The following is an 18,297-nucleotide window of genomic DNA, read 5'->3' on the forward strand; positions in this document are numbered from 1 at the left end:
CTGGAATTTTTAATTTTTAAAATTAAGCAGTGTGTAAACAAGTATACAAACCAATGAAGGGAGGGGACTTGTGGGGGAAATAAATGGAGGTGACCAGTTGCCACATACGATACATTTCAGAGGCAAGCAAGACAGACGACAGTGTACAGGCAGAAGAAATTATTGGCACTTGGCAGCTGGAACCAGTCCATCCCTTCTTTACTTTTTAGCAGTATTTCCTCTCCGTGAACCCTTGAATGTGTAGTTTTTCTTCACCATTCCCTCCTCTTCTCCTGTCTTGATTGAGAGCCCATTTTCTCTTTTGTCCATGACCAAAAAACTAGGGGCAATGCTGCTGAAGCAGCATCGCCCACCTTTCTTGATATCCACCATCATTTGCTTCTTCTTGATCTCCCAGATCTGTCGTCCAGCATCTGCAGCAGCAGAAGATATTGATGGTCATGATCTAGACAGAATCAAGAATGATCTCCAGAAGTTCAACTTTGAGAACCCAAGTCTCCAACAAGCCTACATTGCCCTCCAAGCATGGAAACAGGCCATCTTCTCTGATCCCTTCAACTTCACCAGAAACTGGGTAGGTCCGGATGTCTGCTCCTACAATGGAGTCTACTGCGCACCATCTCCTGCCAATGCTTCCCTCAGAGTGGTTGCCGGCATTGACCTCAACCACGGCGACATTGCCGGATTCCTCCCTCCCGAGCTCGGCCTCCTCACCGATCTGGCCCTCTTCCACCTCAACTCCAACAGATTCTGCGGAGTAATCCCCAAAACCTTCAAGAACTTGAAACTCCTATTCGAGCTGGACCTCAGCAACAACAGGTTTGTTGGAGGGTTTCCTGGAGTAGTCCTCTCATTGCCTCTCCTCAAATTCTTGGACCTGAGGTTCAATGACTTTGAAGGGCCGGTTCCATCACAAGTATTCGACAAGGATCTCGATGCATTGTTCCTCAATGACAACAGATTCCGCTTCGGAATCCCACCAAATCTGGGCAACTCCCCTGTTTCTGTCCTTGTTTTGGCTAACAACAAGCTGGGCGGGTGCATCCCAGGCAGCATTGGCAACATGGCAAGAACGTTGAACGAATTAATCTTTCTAAACGACAACCTCACCGGATGTATTCCGCCGGAGATTGGACTGCTGACGAAGCTCACCGTGTTTGACGTGAGCTTCAACAGCCTCCAGGGGCCGCTGCCATCGACCATTGGCAGAATGAGGAGCCTGGAGCAGTTGGATGTGGCGCACAACCGCCTCACAGGTGTGATTCCGGCCAGCATTTGTCAGCTTCCCAATCTGCAGAATTTCACTTATTCTTTCAACTACTTCACTGGGGAGGCTCCGGTTTGTGGTGCCATTTCTGGGAGAGTTGCCGATGGGAGAGAGAACTGCATTGCCGGGAAGAGTAATCAGAGGTCGGCTGAGGAATGCTCTTCTGATGCTGCTAAGCCTTTTGACTGTAGAAAATCTCAGTGCGGGAGCTTTGCTCCGAAGCCGAAGCCGCGGAACAGGAGAAGTCCAGGCGTGGGTTCAAAGCCTCCCTCACCGAAGCCTAATCAGACTCCGAGACAGTTCAAGCCCGCATCTCCTCCGCCGCCGCCGACTTCGGAGTCTTCCCCATCTACTAGATCGCATCCTCCACCACCGCCAACAGCGTCAACGCCAACACCCACGCCCTCGCCAACACCAACTCCGACACCTGGACCATCCCATCCTCCGCCGCCTACTGAGGGAGTTTCTCCGGTGATTCATAACCGACCACCGCCTCCTCCTGGACCGGTGAACCCCGAGCCCGTACATTCATCTCCATCACCACCACCTCCGGTATACTACCAGCCACCTCCACCGGTAGAGACCCCACCTCCTACTTATCAACCTAAAGCACCTCCTCCACCGCCAGTTTACACTCCAGCACCAACTTATCATGCTCCGCCGCCCCCACCTCCTACTTATCAGCCTAAATCACCTCCTCCGCCGGTTTACACTCCAACACCAACTTATCAAGCCCCGCCGCCTCCACCACCACCACCTGTTTATGTAACATCTCCTCCTCCTCCTCCACCTGAACATAAACCGCCAACTACTCCAGCTCCTTCACCAGGAGCGTATGCACCAAACCCATCGCATCCTCTTCCACCACCACCGCCACCCTACAAATGTAATGAACCACCACCACCACCACCACCTGAATGTAACGAACCTGTCCCACCACCACCACCACCTATTGAACATCATTGGCAGTCACCTCCATCTCCTCCACCACCCAGTACTCCATATCACTACACCTCCCCACCACCACCATCACCATCGCCACCTCCTCCATATGTATATAAATCACCGCCACCTCCATCACCATCGCCACCGCCTCCATACATTTATTCGTCCCCACCGCCGCCATCACCATCCCCACCTCCACCATACGTGCATCCATCACCGCCGCCACCCGAGATGAACGTTCCCCTTCCTCCAATAACAGGAGTCTCTTATGCATCACCGCCACCACCTACAATTCCATACTATTGAACCCTTCTCAAGGTATAATAATCTCCACATCTCCATCCTAGTATCAATACATACTGTTGCCAGAAAAGAAACATCAATTTTGTGCATATAAATTTACTAATAACATATATTCTCTTCGCTGGCCCTTTTTTTTTTTTTGCAGTGAGAGGATTTGGATGGGGATTCATTTGCATGCATGCAAATAGCAAAGTTACAAAGGAGGGCTCAAAGTGGTTGAATTTTGGGTTTGACTTTTGAGAGGCTGCTTTCTAGTTTTGAGCAATAATTTTTATATTAGAGATAAAAGTAGTCTCATATGAATTTTTTTGGGCTATTATTATTATTATTTTTTGTTTTCATTTCTTTGGGGGCCTAATCAAAATTGATTAGGGTAAAAAAAAAAAAAAACTCATTTTTGAGTTTCTTGTGTTGTGTCAAAACAACCCAAGGGGAGAGAGGGGGGGGTGGGGTTAACATTTGTATTATTTGTTATACATATGTTTATTGTGTATAATTGAAATTTATTTACTATATCCATGAATTGATTCATGATCAAGTGAGTTTACGTTGTTCAAAAATTATAGTACGTCAGAATTAGAAATCTCCGTGAACAAATTTTTCAATCATAAAATTATTATATATTACATTCCTTAATAAAAACAAATTTTGTGATCACTTTCTTATGTAACAAAGAAGTTTATAAAAAAATTAGTAGGACCATCGTTTTAGTGGTTCTTGTCTCTAATTTGATTCGTTCAACCTGGAGTGGAAAGATTCCTGGGTGATGGTGATAGTGAAACGCGAAAATACAGAGTCAAACGGGCAACTCGGTCGTCGGCCGCCGTCACAGCCAAATCGGTTCGCTTCTGAAACTTCCTGGAAATGGCTTGTATACAATCAAACTCCATTCTGAAACTTCCGATCCTACCAACCTGTAAGTAGGCATGATTGTTGGCGAACAGTGCAACGGATCCCTTCGCTACGATATTGGGACAGAATCCCTCCAGGATGAAATGACACCGAAATACTTGATTTGTCGATAATTCGGCCGAATCACTGAGAACTCATTTGACGGAATGACACCGAAATACTTGATTTGTCGATAATTCGACCGAGTCACTAAAAACTCATCGAAGAAGTTTTCGATACGGATAGTCTCGATCGAGTCTACCCGAATCATCTGGAGTCAACTCGTAAATTTATATTTTATAGATTTTCTTTTGCTAATTTTTTTAATTATTTTTGTTTAACATACTTTTTGATATTATTCATAACTTTTAAAATATTAAATGCTTCAAAATTTGCATCTCGACGAGATTGTAATCGATGTGCCGACATCAATATGAAACGGTCCTGACCGCGACTGCGACTTTGAACCATGTTTGAGAGTTAGAATCATAGGGTTGGAGAGGACAGTAGACACTTTATTCAGCCTATTCTTTTTGGCTGATGTCTTGATAAATAGTTTATGTTCTATGAAGACAAAAAAAGAGCAAAATGGGGTTTCTTTCCTAGAAATAACTGCAAGTCATTACCCTCTAATTCATATATATACAAGTGCAAACTGCAAGTTTCACCTCAAACAATCAACAAATTTACATCCAAAAAACAGGATAAGGCAGCAAAAATGCCACCCTAGAAAGAAGTATGCACTTGTGCAATAACACAATACTAAGTGAAAACTGCCTGTTTGACTCACCTTCTATTATGTACTATCTATGCAAACAATGAAATATCCCTCAACCCTAACATCTCAATCAAAATGGTTTACTGAAATGGAAAGAACCTAACAACGCAACAACACGCAGCGATTTGAGTAGTTGCTAAAAGATCCTGCCCGGTCTCTTAGCTTTCATCCAAAGCGAATTACAATGCATGAAATGTCATCTTTACTCTTTCTTGCTAATGCCTCCATGGTCAAACGCTTAGCAGCTGCTTGAGGATCCTTGATGGATTTCACCAGATCCACTGCCTCTTGATTCTTCATGACCTGCAATGCCATTTGCTTCTTCAAATTGTAGATTTCAACAACATTCTTTGGGTGAATTATCCATGTTCTAGAAGTTCAAAATGTACGCATAAACGCTCATTCAATTCAAGAAGTTAAAATCTGTAAACTATCGCAAAGTACTGAAAGTTATGAAACTGATTCTAGTAATAAGACAACAAACCATATCATATTCCCCTCCTCCCCCCCCCCCCCCCACCCCAAAAAAAACCATCTCATATCCAACATGTAAGATTTATAAAAAGTACACAAAGAACTACCCTGTATTTATGTCCTGATCTCCATTCATTAGATGCTCTAGTTGATTCTTTATCAAGGATTAAAACCTTAAGGATGAAGATAGATTAGATGCTTGTGCTACTTGTACAACTTTCTATAAAGCCTTCAACTTCATCAAAACACAGTGATATTTGTAGACGAAAATTACTTCCCTTTGTTATGATCTTCATTTATTTCAATCAAAGATTCCTAGAGGATTTAAAAGGTTGATCAAAATAAGCGTTTTAAACCAATGCTTTCATTAATCGAGACCAGCATAAAACAAACACCAAAACCAAGCCAAATCACAACCATTCACAATCTATACATGAACTTTTAGCCTTAAAAACTACAATTTCTACTTGAGCTTCTTAAGGATGTTTTCATCAGACCTTCCATCCAAAGGGAGAAAGATGAAAAATTCAAACAGAAGACACAAATATGCTTAAAGTTCTGAATAGTGTTTAGAAAACCAACCTTCCATAAGCCATCACTTGCCAATATGACAAACTCTATTGTGCTATCAATAGGAACATGTCGTATATCTGGTTCAGAACTCAAATGAGCTTTCAAATTTTGATCTCCAAAAGCACGTGCAACTGCAAGTTGGCCATTCACTCGAGGCACATCTCCTAAAACAAGAATTTTTAAGTTGCTACTGGCTGGAGAAAGTACGGTAAAGAAGCATACTTTTACATCATTTTTATGCAAAGTTACCAGGAAGAGTAGTCACGAAGCCACCCTTCTTCTCAATCCTTCTTCGTTCACTATGTGGCTCATGGTCAACAGTAATTTGATTGGCAGCACCTCTCTCGCACACAACAGCTCTTGAATCTCCTACATTTGCTATCCATAAATCTTTTCCATCAATGACAATAGCCGTCACTGCTGTTGAGCCACCAGGGCCAAATTGTCTGGTATTCTCCAATATAAGGTCATCAGTGGAGCGATAAGCATTTTTAATAGCAAGCTCAGGGTAATCCCAAAAGTTAGGCTGTCCAAAAACAACAAACAAGGAACCGAAGTTGATTCCCAAAGTTAGGTTCTTCAAAAGTTAGAGTGAAGTTTTGGCTTAGCATGTGATCAGTATAATGTTGGAAAACGTATCATGTACACCTTGAGTTAGTTAATGCATAACTTCACAAAGAAGAGATGATTCCAAACTATAATTAACGAAGTAAAAGGATAGGAAAAATCTAAAATGCACATAATCGCATTCATATGTGCAAGGACAGATTCATACCTGTTCAAGTATGTTATTGAAGAGATTATCTTTCAAATAACTAGGGACACGATCACCAAGATGCCCATCAAAGATTGCAAAGAGTCCGAGTACATGACCACCCCTTTTCCTGTATTCAGCAACATGGTAATCTTCCATGGAGTGTCCTGATTGTCCTTCAACCAAGTGGAACCCATGAGCTAGCTTACAATTGCTGCCTGATACCTTGCTTTTTCCCTTTCCCGTGTCTGGCGGAGAAAAATCGAGACAAGCAGCTTTCTACAGTACCCACAAAAAACGTAGAAAACTAGTCATCAGATAACAATTCTAAACCATAAATTTCAACAACCAATTCAAGCATGTAGGTAACATTAATTTGTATCTAGCAACACCAAGGGAAACAAACAAGCATACAGCAGTCAAACTAGAAATCTATGTACCATGATACCAGTTTCCTAAGCATGCCCATATCAAACAATATCCACATGCACCATATAGTGAAAGATGATAATATTATTATATGACAAAAAAAATTGTACTAAAACTACAATAACAAGAAATAAATCAAGAAAATATGAGCATAATCAAATTTGAGTACTAAACAAGGAAAGAAAGAAAGGGCGCCTTGATCTTAGTCAGAAGACCACCGCCAGGTCCGCCACTACTGCCAGCCTCCATGAATGAAATTGATTCTCAGCTGCTTATTAAAAACTTTTTCCTCCTCCAATTAATGGCTCCAAGGCTTCATAAGAGAAAGAACTCTGTTTGCTGGTTGAACCCAAGTTCTTGATGGTTGATCAAATAGCCGTAAGTCTGATTGAAAAGCAGAAAATTGAAGTATTTGAATTCGATTCTCCTGTGTGAAAGTAACAGAAAAAATTTTTAGGTGGAAAACGTGTTGATTCTTGGTGGGTTTCTTTTTCTGGCGAGATTGGAGAAATGGAGAAAGTCTTCCAATGGGAAAAACGGAGGGCGTTTACTGCGGGCGTTTTTGTGCGTATTTTTTCAAATGAAGTGACGACGAAATTTCCTTTTAGATTAAATGTAATTAAGACAAATCCGTTCTTCAAGTTTTGATTGACTAACACGGAAATTTAGATGGAACCGGGACGGTTGAGACTTGCAAATTCTTTAAAATATCATATGGAAATGGTACCCAACTCAAAATTTGGATATTTCACCTCCAAGGTTCTGAAAAGATCCTTAATGTTTACTGTGTATGCCAAATTGGCCCCTCTATATTTAGACGAAAATAAATGTTCACAAAGTTTCTAATTTTGAGCGGATTTAGATTGCAATTTTCTGGAATTTTTGTAGAAAATGTACCGTGGCGATTTAATATATATGAGGTAAAAAAATAATTGAGAAATGTGTTCACGAGGTTCACAAATTGGCCCCTCCAAAGTCCTGAAAAGATCATTAATGTTTAGTGCGTGCGCCAAATTGGTCCCTTTATATTTAGACGAAAGTAAATGTTCACAAAGTTTCTAATTTTGAGCAGATTGATTGCAATTTTCTGGAGTTTTTGTAGAAAATGTATCGTAGCGATTTGATAAATGTGAGGTAAAAAAATGAATGAGAAATGTGTTCACGAAAAACATAGAAATTTTTTTGAACAAGGCCATTTTGAGAAGATTTAGGACAATTGACCTGCACGGTCAAAATCAAATTTTCTTTAGAACAACTATTTTAACTTTGAATTATTAGTCTCCAATGCTTGGAGTTTGAATCATTGTAATCCCTTACTTAAATTTCAAATAGTGATATTGACGGTTTCACGATGGAATCAAAATACGAATTGGTTTACAATTTTGTTACTTATATGTACAAGAATGTCTAATACTAAAAAGCATGGAAAAGCTAAACAAACTTTCCTTCTTCTTTTTTATTTATTTATTTATTTCATTTATTCATGCCACTAATTCCTAATGTGTTCCTTCTCTTTTGCGTAGTTAGTATGAAATTTGGCACAATACATCTAATCATATCTGTAATTAATTGGTATTGGGTCTTTATCATTTTTGACTTATATTGATAATTAAATACTTCCTCCGTCTCACTTTGATAGTCCTGATTTTTTTTTTTTCACACAATTTAAGAAAAAATAGTTAACTTTGTTAGAACAATCAATTTAGGTAGCTATTTTCCTAAAATACTCTCACATTAATTAGAGTACAACTTTTTTGGAACTTAAATTAATGGAAAAAAAAAGAATCAACTCTCATTAAATGGGGTAGATTTGTAGTAACAACAATTTACATTGAATGGGGGTATTTTAGGAAAATTAAAATACAACTACATTCTTCAATTGAAAAGTGAATTACAATTTGGAACAGACGAAAAAGGAAAACAGGATTATCAAAATGGGACGAATGGAGTACTCAATAAAATATCCCTTTAAATTGTACACAATTATATGTAAATTAAGTGCATTGAACAATAATTCCTCTTATTTTCTTCTTCGCATTTCAATTGATTATCAATTAACTTTCAAATGCAAAAGGTATTTAATAGAAACGGTATACTCATTGTACCGACGAGGTTTGAAACAGTCAACTCTCATATGATACATCTTCCTTAAATGTCAACGTCGGTATTGTCCCTCTGACCTGAGTCAAATTCAACCATGGAATTTTTTTTTTTTTGGGTCCAGCAGCCTACCCAACCCCACCCCATGTGGACATTCACCGGCCGCTTCAAACTCAAAGGCCATAATCTCGTCTCCTTGATCTAATAAATGCCCATCTGCGTTGGATATGGTACAAATATACATACATACATACATATATATATATATATATATATCAACCTTGAGCATTTTTCTTGGTTTTTTTAAAATAAAGGAAAGAAAAAAAAAGCAATGACATCACAATGAAATTTTAATCTCAAACCAAAAGAAAGGGGATATGGCAAAATCGGTAGACGCTACGGACTTAATTGAATTGAGCCTTGATCCAGGGATAGCGACGAGCTACATGCCCTGTCCAAGCCAAGGAACTTACACCGAAGAGTCCTGACAAATGGTTATTCCAATTCCAAGAGCTCGGATCGAATCGGTAGAGCATTTTTCTTGGTTTTTTAACTCCAATCTTGAGTGGTATTACTATTACAAGAGTTATAGTACAAAATTTGCATCCTAAACTACACCAAAATGAGGTGAAACAAGGACAGAGGAATAAGAACAAGAACCTAATTAAGGACAAGAGGGATAATTATCTGCGAAAGTGAATATTTACAACCGCTGGCTGCAAAAATAATGTCTGCTGAACAGAAAGTGCTAGAGGCAGAAAGGGATGGAAAAGAAATGAAGAAATCTTTTTCGACCGAGTATCTGTGTTGCCAGCTTCAGGTCCTGATGGAGAACAGCAGTAAACACATTTATTTTGCGAGTCCGAAAGAATGCTGTAAACATTTGAAAACCAAGAAAGTTTTCAACAAGCAAATGAGAAGTACCTGGTTTGATCTTGAACTTGAGGATATTGGGCTGCCGCCTCGAAATAAATTTGATGGGATGGTCAGTAGATTGTCTGTGCCGGTCAGTAGCTGAGATCAGCTGCAACAATAGTCACCTTACAAGTCAAATACTAGGACAAAATGGTATGAAATCCAAAATGCAGCCATCATCTTGTGACAGATGCAAGTGAAACGTCAGAAAAGGTTTTTTTATCAAACTCATGTCATGCAGGTCCTCATGGATATCCAAGTGCTGCAAATTTAAAGGCAAACCTTTTCATCGTATCGAAAGAGAGATTGATCAAAGTAGGGTGAAGGACTTTGAGACTGACAACTAAAAGGCAAAGAGGAGAGCATCTTCTTCACAAACTGCAAAAGCGGACAAACTCCTCAGATGATTATTGGATTGAATGAAATCTTAATCATATGTGACAAGGCAGTAGGACTACTTTGATATATTGTAAAGAATAATACCAGGTTACCTGAGACAAGCTGCTAGCTTTGTTTTTATTGGACTTCAGTTGCTCTAGGTTATGAATGTTATTTGAATGAGTTGATATGAAATTCATATAAAGTGAATTTTTGCCTGACACATGAAAGTGATCACAGAACAGTTCAAACAACAAATACAGCTCATCCGTAGAATTCTGCAGGACATTGGGAAGAAAGTTATTTGCAAGTTAAGGATAACCTTTAGGTCCAACAGGACTTCTTGAAGAAAATTCAGAATCACAAGTGTCAAGTATAAGCACCTGATAAAATGCAGTTATTTCAGTTGTCTCCATGTTATATACAGCAAAGAATGCAGGATGGTTATCAGCATTTCGAGATACCTACAAGTTCAAAGACATTTAATAAGTATAAATCACCTACTTGAATCAATTTGGCAGTTATGTTTAATGACATCCTCCACAGTTAGAATATGTCTCCAACAAGACGCTACACTAGTAGATATTAGTTAGAATCCTTGATAGCATTTCAAGAGTATTTATCCAATTTAGTTCCAGCAATTATATCCCTAAGATATGCCATGTCCAATAGTGATTTTTAACTTATTTGAACAGAATCATACATTAATATTTGATATTATGCTATGCATTGAAAAGTTATAGTAGTCATAAAGCACCCAGCACAACTGACCACAACACCTGCCAAATGGTTACAAAGCAGGCCATATAAAACTCTCTTGGTTATTGTGGACTCAACAATAAAGCCAGTTCCAAGTGGCCATCTTTATTAGTCTGCTCTTTTAGATGGAAAGCTCTATTATTTTCTTCCTCTGGATTCCTCCCTATGAAGGATTTTTCAGATTTCACCTTGGCATTATATAGTTTTGAGACAATAATAGTTCTACAGAATTAGCTTTTGTGTTCAAAGACATGAGTTTCGGAACTTTAGCTCAACCCATAAGGAGTTTGAATTAATCGTTCCACAAGGAGAAACAATTTTGAAAACTTGGCTCAATGGAAAACCTGCAGTTATCTCTCAGTCTTATTAAGTGCCTACAGTCACATTATGTTCTGCATTTTCCTTCATGGCCACCAAGAATAAATCTGTTCAGGGCATTCAGTAACTATGAGGCAAGGAATTCATGAATGCCCTAATAGCCTAGACCATTACTCGGGAATATAAGTGATGCTTTTCAAGGTTCTTTAGCAGTTTAGAATTCAAAATTCATACTGGTAAACATTCCAGTTCAAAGCCTAGGAATTCTACTCCACATAGAACTACATCATGAAGATTACTCAAACTTGTAAAAATTTATGGAAATTTTTAGAACTCTATGACTGTAATCAAAGCAGACAATGAGTATGACTTGATAATCTATAATATTCAGAGTCATCTAAATTAACTCTTCAAAATGATAAAAATAAAAAATCCAGTTAGGCTTGAGAAAGAGAAAAAAGAAACAGACACACAAGCATTATGATGTCAGCAAAAGACCAGATTTAGCTTAGACAATTGACCACCTCTCCTAGAATATGATAGTTGTACTCCCAACAGAAGCATACACTGAATAGTCATATCAACAGATGTTCCAGTAAAGGTCAGCTTAAAAAGAGAAAATTTACTTAAAAGTTGTAATGGCATAATATCTTTAATGCCCAAGAAACTAGAACATAATCTAGCTCACATCAAGACTTAGACAATATCTTCTTCTAGGAGCCAGTTTAGACCCAATAAATAAATTCTACAGGCCCATCTTGCACCCTTTAGAATAAGCATTTAAAACTACGAGGATGAATTAGCAAAGAAAGAGAAATCTCACTCCGCCATCAACACTGCCAAACTTTATCAACAGGTGATGCCGATCCAAGAATTGTACCTGAGGATAACTCAGAAAACAAGTTGTAATGTATGCTTTTGTTCATGTCATCATGTGAGAAAACTAGAAAGGATATAAACTTTATGGATGCTAAGTAGAGGAAAAATATGCAGTATGATGCATCACTGGTGCATAAGCAAAGGGGATCATATGGAAGTTTAAAGAGGAAGCCTACCTTCCAGATTATCAAATCAACATAATTTTGGAAATGGAAATAAAATTTCTTCTTCAGGCACTGCATTCTCTGATTAAACAACGGAAAGGTAAATTAGTAGACAAATTAACAATTTCAAGTTCAATTTGTCACATTCTAAGAGTTGCATAATCCAGTTGATCAGGCCACATAGGCATACACAATACTTTAAATTTTGCAAAATCATCACTTCGAAAAAAATCTCAGGAAATACAGGGTAAAACAAATAGCAAAGATGAATGACACATGCACAAAGAACTATTCGTTCCATTACATGTCATTAAGAATCTGAACATATAAAAGATGATATCAAGGTTTCTATTTCCTGCCACTGTACATGAACTGTCAAAAAGGCTAGAAATGACACAACCAAAAAAATTGTAGCCAATGTGCAGAATGTGCGTAATGCTATTGCAGCAACCAGAGGCTGCTCACAAGGCAATGGTGCCCTAACTGATAGAGGGATATACAGTTCAGAGTACTTGCTTTTAACTTTTATTTTACAACCAGCACAAGTTGGTACATGATAGAGAAGATGCAACAGAAAGTTTGGACATGTTTTGACCCATAACATAAAAGACAAATTGAAACATTGGGGCATGATCTAAAGTTCATTGTTGTTGAAAATCAGGGGAAAAAAGAAACGGAGAAAACAATAATGATGAAATGGTTCTTTTGGCCAAACGGAACGATCTCAAACTGAAATCAAGAAATTTAATAGAAGTGCCTCAAATAGAGCAACGACTCTCAATGATGCCAATAAGGCTGTTTTGTGGAAAGTTCAAATAGAACTCTGGCATTATACAGGATTTGATTTCAAATTAATAGATACAATATGAAACTGACATATCTGGAAAAGGACTAATTTCGTGTTGCATCCTACATTTTTGCTTCAAGCCACTATGCATCAAGAAGTTTCATTTCAGACAGATTGCCCCTTTACATTTTTACAGTGTTCATCAGCCCCAATTGCGAAAAGAACAAAATATTCTTCAAATAAAATCTTCACTGTGCATCAAGAAATTTTTTTTCAGCCACATTGCTCCTTTACATTTTTACAGTCTTAATGAACACCAATTGCTAAGAAAATCAAATTATCTTCCACTAAAATCACATTAAAGACTGTGCATTGTCTACTACATGAAAAGTTTTCAAGGTTACAGATCCTCAAATATACTTTTTCTGTATTTTCAACAATGCAAGAGGATTCGAAAAATATGTCAATGAGTGCTACAAGAAAGAGGTCTAACTGAAGAATTTGAGATTGTTAGAAACTTCAACATTCTCCAATTCTGGCTCAAGACTAGTATTATTTCGTACATTTCACTTGCACAAGTTCTTCCACTTCAATTAGTTGAAACTGGAACTGTGGCTAATTGTTGCAACTTAGTAGCATTAAAGGCCCGTGTGTTTGACATGATAATTAAAGATAAATGAGAAATGAAGAGAATTTTCAATGCTGTCAACTGAAATTAACCCAGAGAAGATGTAGAGGAGAGATCGTGATATTGCTTTACAAGAATTGATGAAAAAGGGCTTCTAGTCAGGGATTGCATAGTGTGAGGAAGAGAAGAAGGGCGCTGGCTTACAAGAAATCATAGACCAAGTGCATATGAGTAAATTTCACCAAAAAGCCACCAGAATAAACAAATGAACGATTGCTATCATGATCACCTATGGGGAACATTTATATCAGAGCCTTGCAAAAGGAGATTAAAGATTCAAAGACTCAGCATTAACATTCACTTGAGAAATTAAAAGGTGGAAGATGCAGAGAGAAGCAATGTACTTGATAGAAACAAATATTTTATATATAATACATTGAAAAAGGCATCGCCATCTTACACGGTAAGAGTACAGGAATACTAAGAGCCACCTTTCCCATAGTTAGGACATAGTGCCACAACATGAACTCCTGGTATAAACTAGAAAACCATAGCATGCCAGATATTCTAGCTATTGATTTTTCTAATTCTGGAGTTTCCCAAGATTAATTGTCGTAGCATTCTCCATCTCAATAACTTCTAGATACTTGTTTAATAGCCTTACTTATAACTTTATCTAGAAGAATTTGAGAATATATTCCATCTTGCTTTCCCTCCTTTCAAATCAACAAATCTAAGTTTCAATTTTGAGTTTTTCCAAGCTCAAAAAATTATCATATGAGATGAGACAGGAATCTTGAAATTTGCAGAAAATGACATCATTTCCTTATTTAATGAAGTTCTCACTCTATGATGACACCTGACTTAACCATCTATCACCACTGGAAAAGGCCTGTCTGTTTAGAGCAGCACCCCACAAAAAATGAGCCACTTTTATCAGGGAAACTCAAAGTTCCAAACAGTATTTTGTATAAAGATAACAGCTGCAGAAGAGTCTCTTTTCTGACCTACCAACTGGTTCTTCACCAACATGGTCTTCAATAATTAAAAAACTCCCTTCCATTCTCAACCAACAAGAGTCTGCTTTATTCTAAACTAGACCAGCTTGTTATGATTTGGAGCTGAATTGCAAATGAATACCCAATAAAGTCGCCTTACAGCCAGAGGAAATATTCTAACATCTAATTACAGCCTTATATTAAGGACATTCAGGGAACCATTACCGAAAACCTGGAACCAGTCAGAACTTAAATTTTGGATCACCTTCATGCAGAACCAACTTCAGTTCTAACCAATTTTTCTTTATCAAGCTTTATGGGTTTTTTTAAAATAATAATTACAACCATAAATCTGATAACTAAGCATACCATATATATGGAAGAACAAGCATAGAAATGATACATAAAAAAGGGAAAATAGCTATTTGGTTCTTTTCCTCATATCGTAAGAACTATTTAGGTACAATGATGCTTTGCAATGCATTAGAGTGTCAAAATTTATCATCCCAGGACTCCAGATAACTCATCCTGCTTAATCTCTGAAGGAGACGCACCTCAAATAGCTACTATGGTATGAAGATAAAAATCTGATAATGCAAAGCCAAGAAAGCTCAAGGATGGTAGCTGATATATCAACAACCGTACAAAGAGGAAAACTGAACGAAAAGCCAAGAACACTCAATAATGTAGCTGACAATCACAATGATGCCGAGCAAAAGCAGCACTACCATCAGGTGAGGAATAGATGAGAACTCTTTCTCAAATACGCAAAGCTATCCCCATCCGAGAGGCAGAATGTGACCAATCCATGTATACTGTGTGCATTAAGAAGAACCAACAAGCAACAGCCAAAAGCATATACAGAATTTAAGATCACGGGAAAGACATTCATAACTGATAGAGGATAAGAACTGACAGAACCTCAAACCAGTAACCACACACCACAAAAGGGGAACAGGTAGATTATAATAGAGAAGAAACCTTCTAACAGCATTATTAATTCCATATTAATATGACTGACCAAGGTTTGGTCGGTTTCTTCTTTCCATATTCCCTGATATATGAATGAAAGCAAGCGCTGCTTTATGCCACTCAGGAAAGAAGTTTCTCCTGCAGGCCGGTCATGATGCAAACCATTTGCAGCATGATTCATGGTCATCTGATGCAATTGTTTGCTTTTGTCAGGATTTGCCATGGACTGCAATCAGTAGTTGATTTGTAAGAGCAGAGGCCTAAAAACAAACAGAAAAAGCCAATAGAAGAAGGCCAATGCTGTGAATGGCTAAACAAAGTTGAGAAGCTTAGTAGTATTTCAAAATTTTCTGTGGTTGAGATCATGACATCCCAATAAGACAAATTCTAGGCATATACACATGGCCATAACAATTCAAAATGGGGAAAACTAGTAATTTTTCCAATAACATTACAGCCTTGTTCTCTTACAAGGGTGCTTTGCCAAAATGTAGCACTTTTGCACGTTAAATAGATCATTTAACATGTTTGCAAGGTAGCACTAATATTTGACCCCTTCCATCCAAAAGCAGTAACTTCAAAACCTTAATTCACAACATGATAAATAGCATAAAGCCAGAAGCAGCTTTAAGCAATGCGCTTGCCTGAACACTGGAATAAAGAAAAAGTTCATCATCTTCACGACAAAATTCCCCAATAGTCCGCACATCAACAAGGTTTCCAGAGTCTCTGATCTGGAGAATGTGTATCCTTTGATAACGAAGTGAGACTATTGCTAGTAAATCATCATACAAGAAAACACCCATGCTGTGCGCTAAATTAACATAGTCGCTCCAAAAAACCCTCTCATCAAGAACAACGCCATCTTCCATTCTAAATAAATACAAGAAAACCAAAAAAAAAATGAAAACCAGAGTATTTCAGTAACTAGATTGATAAAACTTGATCAAATTAACAAACTTAGCAATGCACATCAAATTCACACCTCAATAGATGAAAAGTTATCTTTTCAACACATGGGACGCCTTGAACTGCACCTCCAACAGCAGGTGCATCATGAATTTGTGCAGTTGAAGTAGCAAAGAGTCCAAATTGATTATTCTCCATGTATAGAAAGAAGTCCTTACATATAAGTTCGCCACTTGTAGCAAGAGAAACAGAGTATAATTCGGTGAAGAAGCCTTCAAATTTTTTAGCTTTTGGAGGAAGCTCATGAGTATCACAATCTTCTTCTTTACATGAAAACGAAGGCCATCTCGGTCTATAAATGATCAAATCCTGATGATTTCTACTGAAACTTATAAGATACAGGCCATCCTCAGTGAACTTGCGAAACGAATGATCAGGACATTCCACATCATATATCGTACAACTAGGGACTATATTCTCATAAAATCGTCTGGCGCTGTAAATCTGAAGCATCAAATTCAACTGTTATTATTGCATTTAACAAGAGAATACGAACACAAGATCAGCAAAAAACCAGCTCATATGATATCATATAGAAATGGCAAAAAAGATTACATACTTCAAGAAAACATGACTGTGCAGTGTTAGATTTTGACCCTTTCAATGTTACAAAGCTACAAATTCAGTTTGATTCAAAGTTCACACATCAAGTAGTCATGCTAAGTTTTTTCCTAAAAACTTCAAACTTATAATTCAGACAGCAATAAATCGAATAACTGGTTAATAAGCTTGTTAGCAATGTGGTCATGTTCAAGCTCAGCTCAACAGCTAATTAGTCATTATTAGACAAACAAGCAACCCCTAGCTTCGCTCTACTGCAGATAAACCAAAGCTCATCTAGTATCAGCTCTACACATAAAATAAGGCCAAAACTTAGACTTTCTTGCACCCTATTCCAGGTACACAGTTCGATCTCCAATCATTCCAATTCTCATTCTACTGCTCACATTGTTGAATTCCCGTGCAAGTCAATTTGGTAATCATAAAATAGGGGGTGCATATGCCAAAAAAATCTAGCACTCCTAAATGCAGATTGAGGAGAGAGTATCATGTTCCTGCAGCCTGTTGTTAACTTGGCTGAAGGGTTCAGCCTCCACTGCAGTTCATGAATTGAAAATCCAAAACCAACAGAAAACAACTAAAATGAGAATTTTGCACAGCAATATTGAAGAAGCAAGAAAAGCCCAGACAAAAGAGAAGGGAATTACAAAAAAAAAAAAAAAAAAATTAGCAAGGCTAACATACACTGGTACCAGGAGCGGGAGTACAAATCTGGCGCTGAAAAATCCTGGCAGTAACGTTATTGCTTTTAAACATCAGTTTAACCAGAATGGTTTAATTAAAATCCTATCTTTTTCTACTTCTTAAGAAGTACTAATTCTTCTCTTCCCAAAACTAATGATCACACATCTGGGTTTAGGCCAAATAACTTGTAAAGAACATTCATTCCATCAGTGGCCTTCGAATTCAAATTCTGGCTTTCACTTGATTGAGTATTTCATTGAACCCCAATAGGAATACCTTTATTATGGGGCATGTAGTGAAGTAAAGTTGGGGTTTTTGATACGAGTTGAGAGAGAAGTTCTCAAGCGGCTGAGTCTGTGTTACGTGGCAGCAGAGTTGCGGAGTGTTGTGCGTGTGTGTGTGTGTGGTGTGGATGGAGGGAACCAGAAGGCAAGTGCAGATACTGGAAAAGGAAAGAGGGATATGGGTACAAGAATTTCTTCTATTTCTTGTGTACAAGAATTCAGTGCAGTACACCACAGAACAGTGTATTTATATCCTCAATCCAATCACTTTGTATCTATTTCTATTTTTTAACTTTTCTCTTTTTTGGCATGCTTTTAAATTTATGGGGGAAAGCCATACTAGCCACTGAATTATTCGAGTCATATATTTTTGGCTGCTGAATAATTTTTTTGGTCACTAAGCACACATTCAACTTTAAAATAAAAAAAAAAAAAGTTGTGCATACTAGTGAAAATTCCATGTACTTTTGTTAGATATTGACTTGAA

The 18,297-nt window shown here is 37.9% G+C and overlaps 3 protein-coding genes across 5 annotated transcripts; 1 reads left to right on the forward strand and 2 right to left on the reverse strand.

The window, feature by feature from the left end:
* Positions 1 to 3,046, forward strand: LOC113720406 (leucine-rich repeat extensin-like protein 1). The gene is made up of 2 exons (XM_027245281.2): positions 1 to 2,530; positions 2,661 to 3,046. The coding sequence occupies exon 1, from the start codon at positions 308 to 310 to the stop codon at positions 2,516 to 2,518; it is 2,211 nt and encodes a 736-aa protein (XP_027101082.2). The 5' UTR covers positions 1 to 307; the 3' UTR covers positions 2,519 to 2,530; positions 2,661 to 3,046.
* Positions 3,047 to 4,015: 969 nt separating this feature from the next.
* LOC113720409 (probable protein phosphatase 2C 44) lies at positions 4,016 to 7,091 on the reverse strand. 3 transcript variants are annotated; one of them, XM_027245283.2, is made up of 5 exons: positions 6,589 to 7,091; positions 6,007 to 6,264; positions 5,481 to 5,757; positions 5,241 to 5,395; positions 4,016 to 4,487 (listed from the first exon to the last, which is right to left on the reverse strand). In XM_027245283.2, exons 1-5 carry the CDS (start codon positions 6,661 to 6,663, stop codon positions 4,350 to 4,352), a joined length of 903 nt encoding a protein of 300 aa, XP_027101084.1. In that variant the 5' UTR covers positions 6,664 to 7,091; the 3' UTR covers positions 4,016 to 4,349. The 3 variants fall into 3 exon arrangements, with proteins under 3 accessions (XP_027101084.1, XP_027101085.1, XP_071910114.1); XM_027245284.2 differs by having other exon boundaries at positions 6,610 to 7,089; XM_072054013.1 differs by having other exon boundaries at positions 6,633 to 7,086.
* Positions 7,092 to 8,996: 1,905 nt separating this feature from the next.
* Positions 8,997 to 18,037, reverse strand: LOC113693774 (light-mediated development protein DET1-like). Its single transcript, XM_027212457.2, has 11 exons — positions 17,527 to 18,037; positions 16,298 to 16,725; positions 15,957 to 16,185; positions 15,362 to 15,538; positions 11,940 to 12,008; positions 11,708 to 11,764; positions 10,191 to 10,271; positions 9,921 to 10,085; positions 9,712 to 9,807; positions 9,439 to 9,538; positions 8,997 to 9,337 (listed from the first exon to the last, which is right to left on the reverse strand). The coding sequence occupies exons 1-11, from the start codon at positions 17,596 to 17,598 to the stop codon at positions 9,198 to 9,200; spliced, it is 1,614 nt and encodes a 537-aa protein (XP_027068258.1). The 5' UTR covers positions 17,599 to 18,037; the 3' UTR covers positions 8,997 to 9,197.
* Positions 18,038 to 18,297: the final 260 nt, after the last annotated feature.

This window comes from Coffea arabica, chromosome 6c, assembly GCF_036785885.1.
Source record: "Coffea arabica cultivar ET-39 chromosome 6c, Coffea Arabica ET-39 HiFi, whole genome shotgun sequence".
Lineage (NCBI taxonomy): Eukaryota > Viridiplantae > Streptophyta > Magnoliopsida > Gentianales > Rubiaceae > Coffea > Coffea arabica.